Consider the following 23,317-nt stretch of genomic DNA (forward strand, 5'->3'; position numbering starts at 1 on the left):
ATAAATACCAATGCCCCCCGCCCCCAACCAAAATGAAGTAATTTTATTTGTTTTTGTTTTGTCTGTTTTTCTAAGTCTTTATAAGGCCTTCACACTGAGATATTGCCCAAGTATAGGGATACTGCCTATCTCTAGCTTCAGTAAAAATGCTTAGGGTGTTTTTTCCTCAGCTGTTGATTAAACCATCTGTTTGGAGTGGCAAACATTTTGTATTCTTTTCAAAATAAAAACATATAAAAGATACTGTAGGGCTACTACATTTTATGCAAGAAAATTTCATGGATGCTTCGCTAGACATTTAAACACATTAATAATTACTAGTGTAATTTGTGCAGGTTTTTTTAAATCTAATCTAATCATCATGACAAAAAGTATTTCTGCATATTTACCTTTTCAGTGAAAATGTAAAAATACTTTACAGCAAATATATAAAGAATTGTGATATAAAGAATTACATGAACTTTGCTAGCAAAATTAAGTAAGTCAGACTGGTGTTGATAGGATCCCATAAAGTTCATGATTAACTTTTTCATTAATGTGATCTTTCCCCCTTCTACATATTCATTTAGTTTTTGGATGGAATAAAAAATTTAAAACAAAAGACTTCCCAAGAACAGAATTCCCAAAGCAAATACCAGAATTCCCAAATACTGTCCACTAGAAATATTTAAAAGAATCTGAAGTTACCTACTACATAGAGAAAGAAATAGAAAGGAGCCATTTTTCCTCTCTAAATGTCTTGTACTAAAAATTATTCCCCAAAGCACAAGTTCAAAGAGAGGACTAAGTGCCAAATTCTTCCCTCATTTGCACTCGTGCAATCCCCCTGACTTCCTCCGTTAGCACCGGGATTCAATGGGTGTAACTAGAGGCAGAATATGACCCTAAGGGTGGATCTACAAATCTCATTTTCTTTCCTTTGTATATAAGCCATTTCTTTTCATTACAGCAGACATTCAATTCATGTCCCATTTGAACAAAACAAAGCAACAAACAGAAAACAGAACAGTGAAATGCCTTTACAGATCCTGTGAAAGTTTAAGACTGGGCATACATACATTCCCAAATGGAGTTCCACTGGTTTCAATGGCCACTTTGCAGGATCGGGTCCATAGTGACAATTTTTGTTTCATGAAGCAATTTCACTAAGTCCAGAGTCACCACTCCTTTCATTCTTCTTTATTATATAGGGAATTTCAGAAAATTCTGTTTCACTAGGAGAGCTCCACTATATATATATATATATATATATATATATATATATATATATATGCTTTAATGAAAGAGGGGAAAATACATTACACTGAAAGTTTGCATATCAAGTTTCAGCCCAAGGAATATGTACAAACTCCCCATGAATAGGGTGCAATATGCAGGCTCCAATACAACCATAATTCCAGTAGGAAGAGTAAATGCTGCTATGCAAAAACAGCAATGCTAAAAGTGCTGCCTAAGAAAAGAAAATATGCTGAGTACTTACAGTATTTCAGTTTGAATTTATAGCAGGCATTTAGGAATCCTCTGTATTCAATGGCCAAACCCCTAAGTCCATAAGAAACACTTTGCTGTCCTCTGCACTACCTACATTACTCTGAAGAGGGAGTCTATGCTCAAGCAAAACAATAAAATCCACAATAACCATATGCCTGTGTTACCAGCTGCTAAGAATAGTCCTTCATTACTGCTGTTTTGGGCCCAAACAGTTAAATATTTAGAACTGTATGAATTTTGCACTACATTTTATTAGAAGTTAAAACATTTAAGGCCCAGGCGTAAAAAAACATACCATTCGTTTCAAATGCTATTGTGTGTTTAAAGAATTATATAAAATTTATTTAAACACACACACAGTTTTATCAACAGCTTCACTGCATTTTAGTGTGTTGAGGTGGGGGGAGGGGGGAGACGGACGGACAAAAACCACAAAGCACCTTTGACTCTAAAGAAATGCTTTAAACTTTCCAGTGCCACAATTTTCAGCAGAACATCTTTTAATCAACCAACTCACTAGTTTACAGTAGATTCTGATATAATAATGTATTTGAAAAAAGTTTAAAGAAATATTGCAAATCAAGAAAACCCTAAACAGGATTTCTAATTGTAAAAGTGCCCGTTCAAGTTAACATACTAGAAATGTTCGTATGAAAAAATGAAGTAAGGGCTTGATTTTGCCCTGGGATACACTGTGTAGAAGGTTGAGAAAGGATGTAAGGCAGCACTGTGTGTTATGTGGGCATTGGATGATGGGTGTCCTCTGATGTTGCATGAAGTATATACAGAGAGGTGCATAACATGGCCTACCGGTGATGGGGATTCTGAGAACAGAGGACATGTCCATAAGCTGCTATGAGTGGCCCACACTAGTCAGCACTTGTAATAACGTTCGTATACACTGCTCTTAGGCAGAGGAGCACTACACACAGTGCTCAGCAGCACATTGCAGTAGTCCTCTAGCCAGACTGCTGTGGAGCTAGCTAAGCACTTTAGCCCTCACTTCACCAACCCTCACTATTTACTCAATTATATAAAAATGTTCTAGCAAATATCCCCAAGTTAGTTCCTCTTTCATAGAATCATAGAATCATAGAATATCAGGGTTGGAAGGGACCCCAGAAGGTCATCTAGTCCAACCCCCTGCTCAAAGCAGGACCAATTCCCAGTTAAATCATCCCAGCCAGGGCTTTGTCAAGCCTGACCTTAAAAACCTCTAAGGAAGGAGATTCTACCACCTCCCTAGGTAACGCATTCCAGTGTTTCACCACCCTCTTAGTGAAAAAGTTTTTCCTAATATCCAATCTAAACCTCCCCCACTGCAACTTGAGACCATTACTCCTCGTTCTGTCATCTGCTACCATTGAGAACAGTCTAGAGCCATCCTCTTTGGAACCCCCTTTCAGGTAGTTGAAAGCAGCTATCAAATCCCCCCTCATTCTTCTCTTCTGCAGGCTAAACAATCCCAGCTCCCTCAGCCTCTCCTCATAACTCATGTTTTCCAGTCCCCTAATCATTTTTGTTGCCCTTCGCTGGACTCTCTCCAATTTATCCACATCCTTCTTGAAGTGTGGGGCCCAAAACTGGACACAGTACTCCAGATGAGGCCTCACCAATGTCGAATAGAGGGGAACGATCACGTCCCTCGATCTGCTCGCTATGCCCCTACTTATACATCCCAAAATGCCATTGGCCTTCTTGGCAACAAGGGCACACTGCTGACTCATATCCAGCTTCTCGTCCACTGTCACCCCTAGGTCCTTTTCCGCAGAACTGCTGCCTAGCCATTCGGTGCCTAGCCATTCTTCCCAACCCATCACCTAACGCCTCCTAGCCAACCCCCTATTCTGCTTCCTTCCTTCCGAGTGCTCTGGTTGTTCCTCCTAACCTGGACCTAGTCATGAAACCCAACACTCTTTATGCATATTTTATCGTTCTCCACTTCATCCGTCCTCCATCTCTGATCTAACTGAAGGTCATTTCAGACATACCCCTAATAGATCCCACCACCTTTGCTGATATTCTACCAAATCCATAATGGGATTTCAGCAAGTCTGGCATTCACTGCTAGGCTTGCTGCCATTTTCAACTCAAGTATTTCAGGGCTTCCTTGGGTCAGTGATAACCCAGAAACACTGCACACTTCTAACCCCAGGGAACCCCAGGATGCTGAGAACCCACCAAACTGTTCATTTTATGAGTTAGATTTCACAGTGGGCAGACCACTGGCAGCAGCAGAAGCATTTGAACAGATAGGAAACACACTTATCCAAATTGATTTGAAAAACTCCCATTTGGTTAAATTGGATATCTGAAGCTAAGGTTTAGGACAATTCATAAGGCTGGCTTTTTAAGAATAGCTTAGTCCTCCTCTAATGTTTAACATTAGCATACGTTCAAATATACAGGGAAAGCATAAACTGAATGTCTCCTAGTTCTCTGCTCCCCAGCTCTCCTCAGCAAAGTTATCACAGACTTCTCCCTCCCATCCATTAACATGTCCTTCCCATAGGAAACCCACACAACCAGACCTAAGCTTTAGGGAAATTCCAAGTGGCATCACAGTAGCATTTTCATTATCTTGGCTTTGGAATAAGATAGAGGTTTCCCTAGGCTCTGGGACTGAGTCATACACTCACTTTTCTGCCCAGATAATGAGGTCAAAGCTCTTAAGAGTGTAAGCATACTCAACATTATGTAAGAAATATGCTTCCACTATGAATAAGGCAACCCTTAAATGTGATGCATAAAGAGGAGGGATGGTCTTGTACTTAAGAGTGGGACTGAAGAAACCTGGTTTCAAAACCTGGCTCTATCACAGGCTTTGGGTAAGTCACCTAATGTCTCTATGCCTTTTTTCTCCATCAACAGAAGTGAGCTATTTGCTTTCCCCTACTCTTTGTTTTGGCTGTAAACTCTTCAGGGCAAGGAGTGTCTCTTACCATGTGTTGTGCAGTGTTTAGCACAATGGGGTGCTGAGTCAGTTGTCATGACCACCTGGCAGGCTACAACCCCTCCTCTCTTTTTCTCTACTTTTAAAACTTCTATTTTAAAAAAATGACTAGTCCTTATGGTGATAGAAATACCTTTGAAAGCATGAACCAAGAGTCAATCTATGCAGTGATGCCTGACTGAATCTGCCAAGAGTCTGCAAGAATAAATGTAAGAGGTACAAACTGGTCCCATTCATCTCAGCGAAGGCCCTGTGGACCCTATGCTCTTGCAAACACGGCATTTGGAATTTTTTCATTTTGCAGTTTTATTGCAGCCAGGTGCCCAACACATTGGCCCAGATCTGCTGGAACCAGCTGGCTTTTTTGAGTGTCCAGTTTGCCCCCCACGGGCAAGATACCTGGATGATAGTGCCTGCTCCTTGCACTGTTCCATGGAGCCAGACAGCAGTGCCATTGCAGCCATCCTCCTTATCTTCCCTCTTCTATGGATTCCAGGCTGACTTCCCTCTCTGATGAACTCAGACCAAGACAGCTACTCTAGTACTTCAAAGCAGTTGTTGCAGTAGCTAGCAAAAGACTCTGGTGCATGCTTACAGACATTTAAAGGAGGGCCCATTGACTCATTTGGAGACCAAACATCCATCTTTGCTAAAAGAAACCCACTGACTTTTTCATCTGAAAGCTTATGGGTATACAAAATTAGAAGACTTTTATTAAGTGGCAGTTCCATAAATGAAAGCTCTTCGAGCATCACATTACTGGTATCCCTCAAATAATTAGGGAAACACTCAACACACCCTGCATTTTGGATGTTGGGATCTGCTTGACTGATCTGCAGAGAAGTCAAAGTAGATTCCTTCGCCAAAGATGCAGTCAGCTGATGAATTCATTACACAGTTACAAGTGTTTAGGAACAGCTGTTTAAAAGAAGCCTGTACTTCTCAATACAACTGGATGACATTACAGATGTGTCTTCTTCTGCCCTATTTTTAATATTTGTCTGGTATGAGTGGGCCACCCCCAGAGATTCTATCACTGATAGGAAATGCCATGGTAACGTGATAGGAAGAAAATAATCTGAAGCTTTAAAAATCAGTTTTTGCATCTGGATTGGCTTTGCTTTGCTTTATTGGTATTTTCATTGATGGAGCCCAAGCTATGACACCAAATACAGTGGCTTTGTGACTAGAATTGCACTCCAAGCCATTTGGACCAAGAAGCTTTGGTGGCAAAGACAATACCAGTGGATCTGGAAAAGGTACCTAATGAGAATGTTAAAGTTGCAAACTCTATTAAAGCCTCTTCGCTATCTTATTGGAAGAAATGGGCACTCAACATCAGCAGCTCCTGTTCCGTAACAAAATTTGTTGACTTGCATGGGGCAAAGTTTTAAATAACTTGCTAGAGCTCAGAAAAAACTTCAGGATTTTTCTTGCTGAAAGTGGTTCTGCCTTTGCTGAATGTTCCACTGATCAGCACTGGCTTACTCTGAATGCTTCTCTCCAGAGACAGCATATAACATAGACTGCTCAACCTGGGGGATTGCATCTCCTCCTGGGAAGGTCAAAAACAGGTATCAACTGATTGCAACATCCCTACTTTTCCAGAAGGAAGCACCACCCAGATGGCCAAGGGATCCTGGGATGGACCTTGTGACAGTCAGGCTCCAGACACTCCAAGGGGAGAACTCAGCAGGTTTAAACCCCAAAAATAAGTAGTCAAAGCAACTAACTGCATACTGCAGTACTGTATTATAAAAGTATATTGTGTAAGGTCTTTTACAAACGCTTGTAATGTTCTGAACTTGATGGCCATTATGAGATGAATATAGATTGTGGTTATGAATTTATGTATTTGTATATAGAGAGAAAACTGTGCTTATAATTGGTGGTGCAGTTTCACCTTCACCTTCCAGCAGGTGCTGGTCAGTCAGGGGCTGCTTCCCCAACCAGATGAGAAGAGCTCCAAGCACTTAGCTTGGTACAACCCAGGAAGAGACAACTGATGGACCATTAGAGTTAATGGGAAGACATTGAGACAATTAGGGATTTCCCCACTTTGAATATCTATAATGACTGAAGAAAAAACAAACTGCAAACCCTTTTAAAATGGAAGGGGTCTGAAGTGAAAGGCAACCAGAAACTGAGAGCCAACCTCTAGGTAGGAAGCTGTCTGTGAAGTGAGCTATAGCTCACGAAAGCTTATGCTCAAATAAATTGGTTAATCTCTAAGGTGCCAAAAGTACTCCTTTTCTTTTTGTGAAACACTGGATCCCCCATTCACTTAGGGGATATGTTGGGGAAATGTAAAAAGGGAACAGGTAACTTGTATTAGAAAGTGGATCATATCTAATATAGGCTGTGTCTACAAGCAAAGAAAAACCCACGGCTGGCCCATGCCAGCCAACTTCAGTTCACAGGGCTCGAGCTGCGGGGCTGTTTCATTTCTGTGTAGACTTCTGGGCTCAGATCTCCCACCCTGAAAAATCCTAAAGCCCAGGCTCCAGCCAGGAGACACAGGACTGGAAGGGCTGTTGATGTCACCTTTCAAGGCGTAACTAGGCTGGCAGAAGCCAGGGTGAGACCCTGTGATTATGGGCTGGGTACTAGTGTCAAGAATCTGAGCCATAGCAGCACAGCGTTTAGGCTCTCCAAGCTATAGGGCAAGTGGTGATAGAAGCCCTCACTGGCCTAGGTGATCCCCAAAACATCACAGTTCTGATGGCGAAAAGAAGATCCCAGGATGGAGATGGTTGAGAACTACTGAATTATACAGGTTTCAGAGTAGCAGCCATGTTAGTCTGTATTCGCAAAAAGAAAAGGAGTACTTGTGGCACCTTAGAGACTAACCAATTTATTTGTGCATAAGCTTTCATGAGCTACAGCTCACTTCATCAGATGCAATAATTATTGCTTTTAATAACACGATTTATAAGACTAAAATCACACCACACAGAAGAGAGAAAATCAGAATACTAAAGATATCAAGTAGGCTTGTTCATGTTACTGGAAAGCTTTATTACAGAGAAAGATAACTTAAGACTTGGAAAACTTACAAGCAGTCTTTGTTTGAAATGGTGACCTGGTTTCATCCTCAGCAGCCACAAGCCTCACTAGAGCATATGAGTGTCTGGAGGGAATGCTGTGATTTCTCTTTTTCTGAGCTTCTCCCTCTTCAGTCCTTTTAAAGTTATCCTCAACTTTTTTACTCTGTTCCTGGCAGCTGTTGCAATAGCTAGTAGGTTTTAAGACCTGCATAGACCTTTAGTTCTCGGGTACAAAGTCGTTGTGGTGGATGGCACTTAAGCTTATGAAACCTCAAATCTGCTTAAACCTTAAACTCTAACCTGACCCTTAAGGCTTTACTCAATTCACCACACAGCATATATCTTTGTTCTTTATTTCTGTATACTACTCATCCAGTAGGCTCCTCCAAAATATCCCTTCTAACTGCTCTCTCTTTCTTTCTAGTCTCATTTTCACATTTTCTTTCATTCCACATCCTAAGCTTGCAATGCCATTTTTTCCCTTCTTCCATATGACCATGCTCCATTCACATCCCTTTTTAAAGCACACTTGTCTCACAAAGACTTGCAAGAACGATTTTCCCCAACATGCCCACAGGGCTAAGAGACTGAACTTTCATCTGGTGTATTATGTGCCATAACTATTTTGTCTGTGTCCAGTTTAGATCATAAATTCACTGAGGCAGAGAACATATCTTCCTTTCAATAGTGCAGAAGATACTGGAAGTGCTCTACGCTGTATCTACCAGTGGTTTCCAAACTAGGGGTGCCACTTGTTGAGGGAAAACCCCTGGCAGGCCAGGCCGGTTTGTTTACCTGCCGCGTCTGCAGGTTCAGCTGATCGCAGCTCCCACTGGCTGCGGTTCGCCGTTCTCAGCCAATGGGAGCTGCGGGAAGCGGCACGGGCCGAAGGACGCGCTGGCTGCCCTTCCCGCAGCCCCCATTGGACTGGAGTGGCGAACCTACACACCCAGAGGTCTCGGTCCCTTTATGCTAGGCATTATACAAGGACATACTAAGAGACACTTCTTGTCCCAAGAGATTATAATCCAGAGAGTCAAAGGAAGTACTGTCACCCTATTTACATACGAAACTGAGGCACAAAAATGTTGTGACATGCTCAAATTAACACCAAAAGCCAAGAAGAGTGAGGAACAGAATCTAGATCTCCTAACTACCAATACAATGTTCTGAAAACTAGGTCAAACTGACGATGTGGAAAACAAATCCAGACTTGAAATTTGAAATTGGCACGAGTTCCTGAAACCATGAAAACAGAAGAAGTGGAGATATTCTTCACAAAGGGCAACGTGAATGTGTTACGGAAAGATATTTTGTCCATGCTATGTGAAATAGCATGCTGATTTACCTAGGAAGATTGATTAGGTAACATAATATTTGGTAAGTATAGAATATGTTGGTATGAAATAACATTCTGGGACTTGTATACTTATTTAAATCCAGTTTTTAGGGTTGAAAAATATTATTCCACCCCAAGTTACAAGTTTGTCCTCTTCTTGCAATGAAACGTATCTACAGTCCCCAACGGTGGCTGCACTTCAGCTGCAATAAGGGCTCAGATACACAGTGCTGATAAAGTGCTTTGAGATCGTAAGATGAAAAGTGTCATTCATTCATTCATTCAGCCAGACTGGGGCTTGCTGTGGAGGCCAGACTTATGTTTTCTTTCCCCCACAGCCACTGCAGTGTTTCTGAATAAAGACAAGGCAGATCATGCACTGTTTGGAATGCACCTTGTCACAATAGGGTGAATTTTTAAAGATGACATTTGAGCCTTAACTCTGAACTTCTTGACTTTGTGTTTAACTCAGAACCTATTTGATATATTATTTGAACTCTGATTATTTTTACAGTTTAATTGCCTTTGCATTCAAAATCAACCATCATTTTCAGTAAAAGCAAGAGACAATGTATTTTTTACAACCAATTGCAGAAATTTTGTGTAAGAGCATTTATATATTCAACCAGCTGAAACTGCTCCCCAAAATCCTTTGTAACCCATCGTATAAATAATACTGAGACCAATTTAATACAAGCATTTTAATAGAAAGACAATAATATTTTCATCCTATCAGCTAAATACAATGTAATCTATTTACTCAATTTATAAATGCCTATTGTTTATCCAACATAACAGTCCCATCTAGGCTAATGTTGCAAGATGTATCACATACATAAACTCTGATCCTTTTAAAAGATGCATTATTCTTTTAGAGATGACAATGGTTCAGATTAAATCTATGAAGTTTGCAAATGGTTTCTCATGATACATATTAATGTATAGCACAAAGCCAAAGTTATATTTATACAAACACACTTATGTTATGCATCTCTAAGAATCTTTGTTATATTCTTGTCACTGAATATTTACATTTAATTTATCACATATTCTGATTAGGTAACACTGTACAATTAAAGTATTTGGGGGAAAAATGAGTGGGGGAGGTTGCGGGTTTTGTTTTGTTTACTGTACACCTAGTAAAACACAATTTCAAATTTCACAAACTTAAGGGTGTATAGTCCACCTTAAGAATTATTTGGCCTAGAAATCTTATTTAAAAAACAAACAAACAGGTTTTATGAGAGTTTAAAAGGTTAAGTATTTCAATAATGTAAAATAGAATTTTTTTAAAAAGGTTTAAACGAGGAAGAGTTTTGATACCATTGTGCAAAAAAGTCAAATGCTTCTGGTTCTTGTAAGTTCAGAATCTGCCCAAAGCAAACTTTCACTGCAGAGTTTTAAGCCCCTGACTGTAGAGGTTTCTAACAGAAACACCTACCAACCTTATCTCCACAGTGAGACTAGACTGCAGACACCATCATAATAAAACTCTCTCCTTATGACAAGAATATAACAGTATCAGTGTAATTGTCCTGAAGTGGTCAGCTGTCTACAGGGAAATATTTTTAATTCATAAGAAATTGTTGTATGACAATGATTAAGCAAGTAGAAAACAAACAATATAGCACACAAATAGACTGTGTATCAGAAAGAAATATGCAAAATTCTGAATCCTGGAAAAAGCAAATTGTTAATTTTAAATATAAGATAGAAAATAGAGCACTGCATCTTTAAGCATTTCTGCCTTACTCTGCAAGTATGTGGCTTTTACAGCACAAAGCTATTCTGCCATTTCAGAACATTCAAAGGTACATTCCACTGTATTTAATATTATCCATATTATGTACTGGCTTGCTTCAAAATGTAAACAGCTGTGAGGAATATATCATTTGAAGTTGTCATATAAGCTATTAAAAGTTAAAGTTTCATCTAAATTAAATCCACGGCTAACTTCAAGCATAAAACACTCACAAAAACCTTTGAGGGGATATTAACTATTTCTGTAAAAGGCCAGTAAAAATACATAGCTAAGTAAACTTTAAAAATAGGTACAGTGACTTTTTAATAAAAAATGTCTATTACTAGCAAATTTGTTTTCACAATTTCCATATTTCAACAATAAAATGATACATATTCACATATGTCCAATATCACAAAGAAAACAATAACTGGAACATTTAAATTAATTGTATGCAGTGTTGTTGTAGCCATGTTGGTCCCAGGATATTGGAGAGACAAGGTAGGTGAGGTAATATCTTTTATTGGACCCACTTTTGATGGCTAGAGAGACAAGCTTTCAGATTTACACAGAGCTCTTCTAAGCTTGTCTCTCTCACCAACAGGAGTGGGTCCAATGAAAGATATTATTACCTCAGCCACCTCGCCTCTCATATTTAAATGGTGATATTCATAGTCTGTCCCTTTCAGATTTCAATTTTATTATTTCTAAGATAAGTAGTAGTGAGACTATAGTTTCTCACATTCACAGGAGTAAATGTGCCTCTTTAAAACATGTTCGTTTGTAAACTTCAATTTTAATTGGGTTTACAATAAAAACAAAAAGTCCATCTCAGATTAACATGTTAATTTGTTCATATATTCTGCAAGACTGATTACCACTTAAGTCTTCCTAATACACACATTTATAGATAATGGAAATATGGTTATGACGTGAAAAAAGTTGTCCGTTTTTCAGTATAAGATTTTTTTTGTTTACAGCTATTGATTGAAAATCTATCCAATATATTTTAGCACAGATGTAATGCTTTATCAACCTATATAATAGTGCAGCACAAACAAAACTAATAGAAAGATGCAGAGAAAAATATAATTCTTAGCCAACTAAAACTTACAAGCTATATTTATTGTAATACTTTATCATCTCTATTAAGGCTATTATAAATTTACAGTACATTATGCCGAGATAAATACTTTTAAAAACTGCAATATACATTTGTTAAGTTTTTTTTCAGTAAAAATAAAAAGAAGACGAAAAAGAAGAATCTATCAAATTTTGGTAGACGAGATAAATCAAATGAAAAGTTATTTGGATCACATAAGGAACGATTATATACCGCTGAAAAGACTTTTCAGCATTTAATTGCCTGTGATATAGATTTCAAGGTAAGCATTGAAAAAAATGTATCTTTTTAGCTGAGATAGTATCCATATTCCCACAAAAAAATTAATCAAGGATATTCATTACAAGTATATATCATATTTGGTGCGGGAGGAGAGTGGGAATCTGGGTAATTATTGACTATATCTTTATTTATTAAATAACCCCTAATGCCTTTGGCAACAGCTGGATTCCACTGGTTGACACCTGGTATCACACATTCAGACAGCTACCGATGCAGTTACTTTTATAACTCTAATTCAGGTACCTCAGTAGAAAATAAAGATGTTCTCCCTGTATTCTGGGCTTAGACCCATGTAAATTTCTCATAAATCCTTTCCACAAATCTCTTTTAAAATGCAAATCCATAAATCATCATAATACTGACAAAGAAGTTAACCAACACGTGAAACTAATGCTCATTCTATCCAGAGCCACATACAGGTAACTACCCAAACTTCAGGCATCTTTCCAGAGCTCTCTTTGGAGTTTTCCCTGCTGAAAATCAACATGACCAAGAAACATTTGTCCTCATCGTGTAATTAATCACTTCAAAGTTTGGTCAAGTGACAAGATTTTTAGACTATCCTTACCTTGTCTACAGTCTTTATTGATAAATGCTCTATGAGCTTGGAATTGGATTCATTTATAACCCCTTTTGATCAAACAAAGCAAAAGACAACACAAACAAGCTTGGCAGACAAGCAGTACTTACTGATGATGGTAAACCTGGAGGAACTTTTCGAACTTTCTTTGTTTGTACTTCTGAAAAAAAAGATAAAATGCCATTATAAGACATTGTTAAAACACGTAACACCCATTGTTTCATGTTCTCTATGTAGATAAATCTCCCCACTGTATTTTCCACTGAATGCATCCGATGAAGTGAGCTGCAGCTCACGAAAGCTTATGCGCAAATAAATTTGTTAGTCTCTAAGGTGCCACAAGTACTCCTTTTCTTTTTGCGAATACAGACTAACACGGCTGCTACTCTGAAACCTGTCATTGTAAGACATGTTTTCTTTGAAATTTGCTGAACAACAAGCTACCTGATTATGCTTTTTCCAGCTTTAGTCTAGACTTCTAGCATTTTGGTAAAATAAAATGGACACCATTGCTACTTACTGAGATCAGGAAGTTTGATGGAAAGTTGCTGGGAAATAGTGAACGTGTAGATTTAGTGTGTTAGATAATTTGTTCCCTCCTTACCATGGTTTTGTTTTAAAAAGGACCCTTGTGTGTGCAACCAAGGGGAAGCAAAGAATCAGCTAACATTAAAAAAATCCCGTTTGTATTGTCAGCTGAAAGTACAAGCATGCTCTGTCGTTTTCAGTTAAATTATTGCTTTTACTATAAAATGTTGTTAAATAAAATGAAATTTCAATTGTTATTTTTTAATGGGGAAAAAAAAGTTCAAGACGAAGTAACTCACCCATAGAAGTACTGTGAAGAGGCCTCCTTCGGGGGTTATTGCTAGAATACTGATAGTACTGAGAGCCAGGTTTGGTGGGTGAGAGAGCTCCTGGGTTGCCAATATCCATGTCACCTCCAAGGAGACTTTGCTAAAAGATTTTAAAAATAGATATTGTGAAATCTAACTTTCCCGGCCATTAGCCATTTCTTATTGCTTAAAATAACAATGTAAAGAAACCTGCATGAAGCAAACTGAAATACTATTTAAGAGCCTCCAAGTTTTTAAAATACACAGTATTAAACATTTCCAGTTCAGGGTCTTTCCCTTTGCTAAGGATGCTTTATAGAGTAATTTCTTTTTTTAAAAAAAAACAAAAAACCTAGAATTACTTACATTTGAAGTAGACTTATGCCTTTTTCTGCAAATACGATCACTGTTTAGCACAAACTTTTGAAGCTACATTGAGGAAATATATTTGAGTACTATTCATTTTCTTCACAACAGACAAAATGTGCCTGTGAACATATTTTTGGTAACAAAAAAACCTTTATCATGTTGCTAATGTTATGGTTCAGTGTGTATTAAAATAGTTACTACATTGACTATCTGACTATATCGAAGATTTTCATGTCTGGGCATGAAATATACAAAGCAGATACCATACAAAATATACACGCTAAGTACACAATATTTGATTACAATGTAAAAATAAAATTACACATTGCTAAAAAAAACCTGGCTAATTTGCCAAGTTATTGGGAAACAAGTAACCCCAAATATCTCAGGTTATTGGAGAGCAGCAGCAGCAAAGGACTTTTTAAGTATATCTTGTTCATGTTTGCATTATAACTAACAAGATACACATCCACAAATGCAAAATCTACTCAGTCAAGAAAGGACTCTAGTTTCTATGAAATAGCAGGAAACAGTATCTGACCACAATAAAAGACAAATTTTAATCTGTAAGAGAGTATGAAAGAAGAACAATTTTCTAAGAGTAAGATTCTATTTGCTATAAACTACATTGAAACTTACCCATAATATATAAATCCCCTGATTATACTCTGCACTGAACACATTGTTCTTTTAATTATTCTGATATGCAATAAAACAGGTATAGATACTACCATTTATATTAAGAACAAATTTACCATTTAATAAAGAAATTTTAAAATTAAGTACCAAAAATCTAACTTTATCGTTACTTGTAATCAACTTTTACTGACTGAACTAATTACTGTACTTGATAAAGTACAGAATGTGTTTTCCCTAATCTAAATTCTAATCACCATGTCACTCACAACAGACTTAGTAATGCTTCACTAACACACTATTCACATGCAAAATACTCTAAATAGGCCAATTATGACTCTGCCCCTGTTCCCTGGTTAACCCGCTGAGAACTGAAAAATTTCACAAGGCAGTCACCAACTAAAACAAAGGCTCCTTGTTTTAAATTAAGACAGTCTTTTTAATTCCTAAATAGCTCAACAAAGTGGCATGTCTTCTAATGAAAGCAGTTGGTCAAATATGACCCATGAACTGGAAAATCAGAAATTAAAACATCCTTATTCGCTAACTGTACTTCTAGAAACATCCAAAGATAACTTTTGATTCTATAAAACTATCTTACTTTTATTCCAGATGAGCAATGTGTAAATAACTAATGGGTTATCAACAAGTAATCCTTGATTGATTCTATTTTAGGGCTTTTTACATAATAAGCTGTCTAGCATTTGGCATTATAGAAATTCCAAAAGGATGTAATTTACACAGGTTTTAAAAATGTGAGAATGTTAGTCTCAACTTTCTTGTTGCTAATATCTTTACATTTAGCAATTATTTAATATACACCTGTGGTGGCTATGCTCTTTTTAATATACACCTGCACTGACAAAAATGTTCGCAAGTGAGTCACATAATGGCAAAGAAACACATACAAAATTCCCTGAAAAAAGTTATCAACTCATTCTGAATATACTATTGAATGTATAATTTTATTGAATGTCTTTTATTGAATAATTCATTCTGGAATGAAAGACTGCTAGCCACAAAAATCCGACTCAACCATGTATTTTTTATCATACATACATTTTTCACATGAAGACGGATCAGCTAATCTGTACATGGATTATCCATGTGTCTAGTGGCTAGTGGTCTGAAAGATTTAACTCACAACCAGCCTTAGAGCTTTCTACATACATCCGACTTGATGTAATTTGATTTTTTTTTAAGATTATACATAAAAATGGAGTTTGAATTTTTGTAAAAATAAAATGAATCTTGGTTAATCTAAAATAATTTGCACACATTATATTTTTTTGTTTTCTTCATTAAAAGACCTGGAAAGGCTGTGAGATCTCTACAGACAGAAAACTTAGACAACTATATTGGAAATAAGCAGTGATAAGAATCTTAAAAGCAACCCATGAGTTTTTTTTTGTTTAGCTATTGGTTACTTCTCTTTTCCACTATAATATATTATATATTATAATGATTACTAATTCCTTGGTACCAAACGCTTGTTGACATGAATCTACAAAGGTAGATAATAATATATGGATTATATATAAAGCAACATTCTGGTACTTTGGACATGTGTGAACAGAAATATGCAAAAGTTTAAGAAAGATTGAAAGAAAGGACTTCCAACATTATGATACCGCCTTGGTTGCTTGTAGGGTTTGTTCATTCAAGGACTCTATGTGTATATTCTTGGTATATGAATGTGCATTACCTTTGCATGTACAGCATGGTCACAATTACTACTACATATTTTACCATCAATAATTTTTATGTAAAGTAGGATGTTATAAACAGCTTCTTATCTATAATAAAGATCAGTCTTTTCTGAAAAAGCATTGCTGTCTCTTAATGAACTTTTATCATCATCATCACATACACTAATTTCTTCTTTTTTTTTAATCCTTTGTTTTTCACTGGGACAACAAAGTCATTCTTCAAAGGCAACAAAAACATGCATTTTTGTGCAGTTAAGGAGGCCTCCCTAAACACTCCACTGTGGAAAACTAAGATAAAATATATATGTATTTTTTCTGAGATGCAGGTAAATAGAACAATGGTCATTTATTATTGTTCAGCCTACATGTCACATTATTAATGGCCTGCAGCAAAGAGAAAGAGAAAACATTTACAAACCATGAAGTTACAGATTACACAGCATTTAAGGCTCTTTGTCCATATTTGTTCATAACTGTACGAATTATTAGGCATTCAAAATTCATATTTGCCATTAAGAAATGATGGACTTGCAAGTTAAGTGTTACATCTGTCAAACTCCTCTCCTGACTTAGGCAGGGTTAAAATGGTTGCATGTTTTCCATTTAGTGCAAGCTAATGTTCTGATGTTATCTTTGTGTCCCACCAGCATACTACCCAGGAAACACAGGAAACAAGATGCTGCATATCTTTGAGCTAAACTATATAAATCTTACAGACATATTCTTGCAATTTAGCATACTATGTGCAAATCCCTCTCCTGCACTCCTGTCACCCTTTAGAACTCTATAGTTTGTAGTGTACATTGTATTATCAAAAAAAAAAAAATGTAACACACTGAATTTTCCAGTCAGATTTCAAAGTTTGAGTTAAAAAAAAAAAAAACGCAGAAGAAAAGCAATCTCAACACAGCAAGATCCATTACCAGATTCAGACATCCATCAGTTCTTTGTCAATTTGGATTTTTTGTTTGTTTGTTACCTGGAACTTGGTCTGCATTTCTAACACACTCTCAGCCCTATCTTCTTTTAATTTTAGCCAGGAAACCTTCACTTAATCCAGAAAATGAAACCACAAATTGAGTTTTTAAAAAATAAAAAATTGCATTTATCAAAACTGATTAATACCTGATTGGTAGTTTTAAAAAAATGGACTGCTTCCATCATACAGCTGAAACTTTGATTTTCAAACCAAAATGATATTTTGCAATAGAATAATTGCTTCACTTTAATCATTTTTTAAAAATCTAATGGGTGGGAAGTAGAAGCTATTATATTTACCCTTAATTACAGATATGAATGAGATTAGAATAGAATGAGTGCTGCCTTTTATTAATATAGAATTAATTCAGATGAAAGGAAAATGACCTTGAATGTTGTAATCTGGGGGTTGGGGTCGGGCACGGGTGTTTCCCCACCATCACTCCACCACAGGTTAGGGGAAAATATTTGCAAAAAGGCACTTCGCTGGACTTCCCGTGTATTCTGTTTTTCGTCATTCCCCATTACACTGTGATCAGATATCAAACACGACGATATCATGGGGGATGTTTTAGAACAAAGAAAAACAGTTTTAGATGAAACCAGATTAAGCTCCTTTTCTGAGCTATTGCCAAATGCTTAAGAGTTGAATCCATGTTGGAGTATTCTAATGCTTGCACAGCTGCAGTTCCATTCTACGATCACAAACCTACGTGATGTATAGTGACTGGGGGCCATATGTTCCCCAGCACAGGAATCAAAAGGTCCAAAGGTTCAAAGAAATGTCAGGAGGAGAAAGGTGATTGCACTATAGTATTCTTTCTTGTCATGTAGTTGAGCGTAAGAATCTCCACACCCCTTATGTGATAGTGTTGCCATGTGGCACTGAGGATCATGTGGCCCGGCCACTGGTGGAGACAGGGACAGAAACTCAACGCGTTATGCTTTTCAGGTGAAGAAGCATAATTTAGAGATCAAGTGCATTTTACAATTCTATTCTGAGCAGCACGACAGGAATTTCTACACAGCCCATAAGGACCTATCACTGCAGCAAGGCAGCCTTTGTGAAAAGTATTACTGCACCTGGGAAGGGAGGGAAGGAGGAGTTCAGAGCAGTATTTCCCGGCAATGGAACCCTGAGTCCATAGGACCTTCTCTAGCAATTTCTGTACATCTCCAGGTAATCTAAGCCAATAACATGTGACCTCCTCTTCCAATCAGCTTCTGGCTTGCCACTCCTTAGGTAGAACAATGTTGTGGTCTCAGTGCCTAAACACCTTTGAAAATGATGCAAGGCAGGAAGAGGAACACAGAGCTTTTGTGTGGCAAATTGACTTTGTACAGATAAACAAGCCTGAAGGCTGAGCATTACTGTGGACATAAAATGCTGAGCTATTATTAGTATATTTACACACAAACACACACACATAATTATATAGATAAACACACTACTATACCTTTATTATAACTCTTGCATATCATGTATCAACTTAAACCAATAACAAGATCATTTGATAATAAACATAAGAATGAGAGGAAACCACCTTCTTCATGTAGAAAGAACACAGTAAAAAGATTTTTCATGATTCTTTCCTCATTCCTTTTTGTGAAAGCCTGTAGGAAGATTGATGGATCTGCCTAGCCTATAGGATGAGGAAATGAAAGTCTGTAGTTTTCACCATGTTTTGCCCTTTGTCACTTTCTTACTGTACACTATGGACTCAATTTGCAAGTTTTGAAGTGCTACCTGCAGTATTTCACCAACCCCACTTTGCACGCCAGTGAGGATGAGGAGCACAAGATCACAGCCACACTTCCTCCGTATTCTTTTCCAGGTGATTTGATCCCTGAAGGAGTAAGGATGCACCCCAAAATACACTACTATCCACAAATGTATGAAGAGAGAATAATCTAACTGTTGTAGATTACTTATACATCATGGAGCAGAAAACTATGTGTAATTATGACTTTTTTCAGGAAAAAAGCAAGGCGAGAGGAGTGTGTGATTCTCCTTAACATGAAAAATTTACATTTTTTAGAACCCTCCCACCCGACATTCTCAGTCAATGGGATTTGGCTCCTATGTGCCTAAATCCCTTCAAATGATATTTAGGTTCCTAAATCAGTTTGGCTGATTGCAGTGATGCCTAAATACCTTTGAAAATCTGGGATTTTGTCTATTACAAACTTGCAACCTTGTCAACCTGAATGTGCCAAAACCACACTTGATTAATGCTGAGATGGTTAAATAGGAGTGTTGATCTTTACACTCTATCTTGTCTTCTGTGATTTTATTTCCACAATGTTCTACCATTTTGAGACAACAAACTGTGGCATAATCACTTTCCCATACATAGATATGGGATAGAAATCTGAATCTTACATTTTAAATACTGGAGGAGAAGAACCCAGAATTCCACTCTATCATCCAGGCTTCAGTCTCTTCTCCCTGTTCCGGGCTAAGTTTATGAACTTTTTATTTGGTAACAATCATGTTGGCTAAGTAATAAAGACATTCTCTGAATTGTTTCTCAGTTATCTCCTTCTGTGGTTTCAGTTCTTTGTTGTTAATTATATTACACCAGATTTGCACTGAGACTTGTGACAACAGTGTCATCTGCCCATAATCTGCCAAGTCCCTTCAAAAGCTCCTTCAATGATGTTAGGATATAGATATTCAGGCCTGTCTGTAAAGGCCTATACTCTAAGAATTTAGGTGTATTCTTATCACTTGGCTAGTTATAGAGGTATAAAAGAAAGAATCAAAATCACTGTCTGCCGGTGTAAGAGCCTTCTCTTACTGTGACAGTCTGAGGCCCTGTTCTTAGGCTAAGGCCTTTGGCAAAGCAGCAGAGGCAGCCATAACCTGGGAAGCGAACGGTCACATCCTCATATTCTAACATATTCTAACCTAGTCACATTGAAATAAGGTGCTATTGGGCTGTTAGGAATACAATCCTGTCCTGATAATGCCTATCACCTCCAGAGAAAGGGAAGTGCCTTGAAGATGTAAAAGAAAACTTAGTTTGATAGCATCCTGTCTGGCAAGAACTCACTTATCCATAGCTGGGATGTGAAATCCTCACTTCTGTATTGTTTTGTCATTATAGTTCCCACTTTGCTATTGTTTGTCTGTATAATCTCTGTCTGGTTCTGTGATTGTTTCTGTCTGCTGTATAATTAATTTTGCTGGGTGTAAACTAATTAAGGTGGTGGGATATAATTGGTTAAATAATCATGTTACAATATGTTAGGACTGGTTAGTTAAATTTCAGGAAAATGATAGGGTAAGGTATAGCTAAGCAGAACTCAAGTTTTACTATATACTCTGCAGTCAAACAGGAAGTAAGGGAGGGGAATGGGAACAGAGAATGGGGGTGGGGAATTGGAATCATGTTTTGATAAAGGGGGAAATGGGAACAGGGAATGGGGGTGGGGAAATTGGAATCATGTTTAGCTAAGGGAAGGAATGGGAACAGGGACACAGGTAAGGCTCCGTGGTGTCAGAGCTGGGAAGGGGAACACTAAGGAAGAAACTGGAATCATGGTTGCTGGAAGTTCACCCCAATAAACATCAAATTGTTTGCACCTTTGGACTTCGGGTATTGTTGCTCTCTGTTCATGCGAGAAGGACCAGGGAAGTAAGTGGGTGAAGGAATAAGCCCCCTAACAAATGACTTTTGGAAGTTTAGCACCTCTCTGTAGAGCCCTCTGTTGTGTAAAATATGCACACAGTGTTTTTATCTAAAGTCCTCATGCTTAGTGTAAATTTCAGCATATTCATGGTAACTGAATATGCAAATACAGAGACAATTTCTTGAGTTCCACAGAATGTATTTGTGAAGCTAAGCCATCAATTCTCCTTTTTCATACAACAAACCATGACCCTAAAAGTGTTTGAGGAAGAATTCTGAACTTCCACCAAGTTCTCTAACTTTTCTCAAAGAGGTTTATATTGTTTCTTGAACACTCAGTCAGAAGTTTGGGTGACTGCACCTGAGAAGCAGCTCATCTTTTCATAGAATCATAGAATATCAGGGTTGGAAGGGACCTTAGGAGGTCATCTAGTCCAACCCCCTGCTCAAAGCAGGACCAATCCCCAACTAAATCATCCCAGCCAGGGCTTTGTCAAGCCTGACCTTAAAAACTTCCAAGGAAGGAGATTTCACCACCTCCCTAGGTAACGCATTCCAGTGTTTCACCACCCTCCTAGTGAAAAAGTTTTCCTAATATCCAACCTAAACCTCCCCCACTGCAACTTGAGACCATTACTCCTTGTTCTGTCATCCGCTACCACTGAGAACAGTCTAGATCCATCCTCTCTGGAACCCCCTTTCAGGTAGTTGAAAGCAGCTGTCAAATCCCCCCTCATTCTTCTCTTCCGCAGATTAAACAATCCCAGTTCCCTCAGCCTCTCCTCAGAAGTCCTGTGTTCCAGTCCCCTAATCATTTTTGTTGCCCTCCGCTGCACGTTTTCCAATTTTTCCACATCCTTCTTGTAGTGTGGGGCCCAAAACTGGACACAGTACTCCAGATGAGGCCTTACCAGTGTCGAATAGAGGTGAACGACCACGTCCCTCAATCTGCTGGCAATGCCCCTATTTATACATCCCAAATTGCCATTGGCCTTCTTGGCAACAACGGCACACTGTTGACTCATATCCAGCTTCTCGTCCACTGTAACCCCTAGGTCCTTTTCTGCAGAACTGCTGCCGAGCCATTCGGTCCCTAGTCTGTAGCGGTGCATGGGATTCTTCCGTCCTCAGTGCAGGACTCTGCACTTGTCCTTGTTGAACCTCATCAGATTTCTTTTGGCCCAATCCTCTAACTTGTCTAGGGCCCTCTGTATCCTATCCCTACCCTCCAGTGTATCTACCTCTCCTCCCAGTTTAGTGTCATCTGCAAACTTGCTGAGGGTGCAATCCACATCATCCTCCAGATCATTAATTTCTTTTTCTTTCTTCTGTCAGAGAAAATAGCAAAGAACTCTTTGTCATAGTTTTTTCTCCATGGCTAGATGGGATCTTTACCAACCTTCACACAACAGTCCGTGGCTTTCTTTTCAAAAGTTGACCTCTATCTTTGTAAGAATACTTGTAGCTATTACAAGGTAATTTCTCTCACCAACCCCTGTGGGCAAATGTCCTTAATGTTGATTCTCTGAGTTCTTTTTTTATCATTATTCCCTGCCCCCCACTATTTCTTCACTTGCATTACTTAGGGTGTACTATAGTCAGAATAAGAAACAACTACCGACTGAATTCAACACTGCGAAGACTAAAAAAATATGTTAACTAACAATGCATAGTATCAGATACCAACCATGTCCTGCTTCCAGAATTTTGTGGAGGCTGGTAAATCAACCATCCACAATATTCACATCTCCACCCACTTCCCTATCCAACATCCAATGACAGCTGATTCCATCTACTAGACACATTCCTTTCTCCAACTACTAATAGTCCCACCCATCCTCCTTCACCCTCTAGATTTCAAGAAAATTCGACACCTTTCTGATTGTTTACTAACATAGGTCTAACAAGGACTGTAATGTTCTCCACTTCATTTTTAACTTTTCAGAATACAGTTTTCATTCACAGAGCAGAATTTGAGCCTAATCTTTCTACTATCAAAAACTTTCATCTATATGTAAACAATCTAGACTGACAAAGACATTTAAAAAAAACATAAGAGTGTTGTAAAGGGGCGGCAGGGAGGCTGGGGAATCTAGATCTTAAAGTTCTACACAAAGTCCATTACTCAGGGAATCCCATCCAAGATGAACTCCATCCAGGTTGCCAATCAAGAGAGGTGCAGTTTTGTGCCACCAAAGTTGATAGCACCCATTTATCTTAGTTGCAGTTTTGCTGCGTAACCAATCTAATCAAATATTATAGTCAAGGAGGTGTAGCAAACTTAGACCAAAGTGATGCAGTTTATACACCAAACTGAACCAAATCAATGTGAATATTATCTGAGGGGTAATGGCAGAATCCTTTTCCAGGGCAGGATAAGAGATACAGAGCCAACTTTTACCCTCCGTTTACACCTGTGTAAATCCACAGATGTACAAGTGAACCTTAAGAAGGGTAAATTAGGGCAGAATTTGGCCTACAGTCAATATTGGATCTGATGTGGGTTGCTGCTCAGCTGCATATAATTAAACACTGTCTGCAGTATTTCTTACAAAGCAACTCAGTGATGCTAGGATGGAGAACTGCCACATCATCACA

At 38.1% G+C, this 23,317-nt stretch overlaps 1 protein-coding gene across 11 annotated transcripts in view; it reads right to left on the reverse strand.

Moving 5' to 3' along the window:
* The window catches only part of TCF4 (transcription factor 4), a 314,975-nt gene that overhangs the window by 107,356 nt on the left and 184,302 nt on the right, over window positions 1–23,317 (reverse strand). For all 11 annotated transcript variants that reach the window (XM_084629483.1, XM_084629487.1, XM_084629488.1 and 8 more), the window contains 2 exons: window positions 13,384–13,513; window positions 12,667–12,716 (listed from right to left, as the gene is read on the reverse strand). In XM_084629483.1, coding sequence (XP_084485609.1) covers window positions 12,667–12,716; window positions 13,384–13,513 — 180 coding nt within the window. The remainder of the gene's footprint in view (window positions 1–12,666; window positions 12,717–13,383; window positions 13,514–23,317) is intronic.

Source organism: Lepidochelys olivacea (assembly GCF_965140295.1).
Source record: "Lepidochelys olivacea isolate rLepOli2 genome assembly, chromosome: 5".
NCBI classification, from domain to species: Eukaryota; Metazoa; Chordata; order Testudines; family Cheloniidae; genus Lepidochelys; species Lepidochelys olivacea.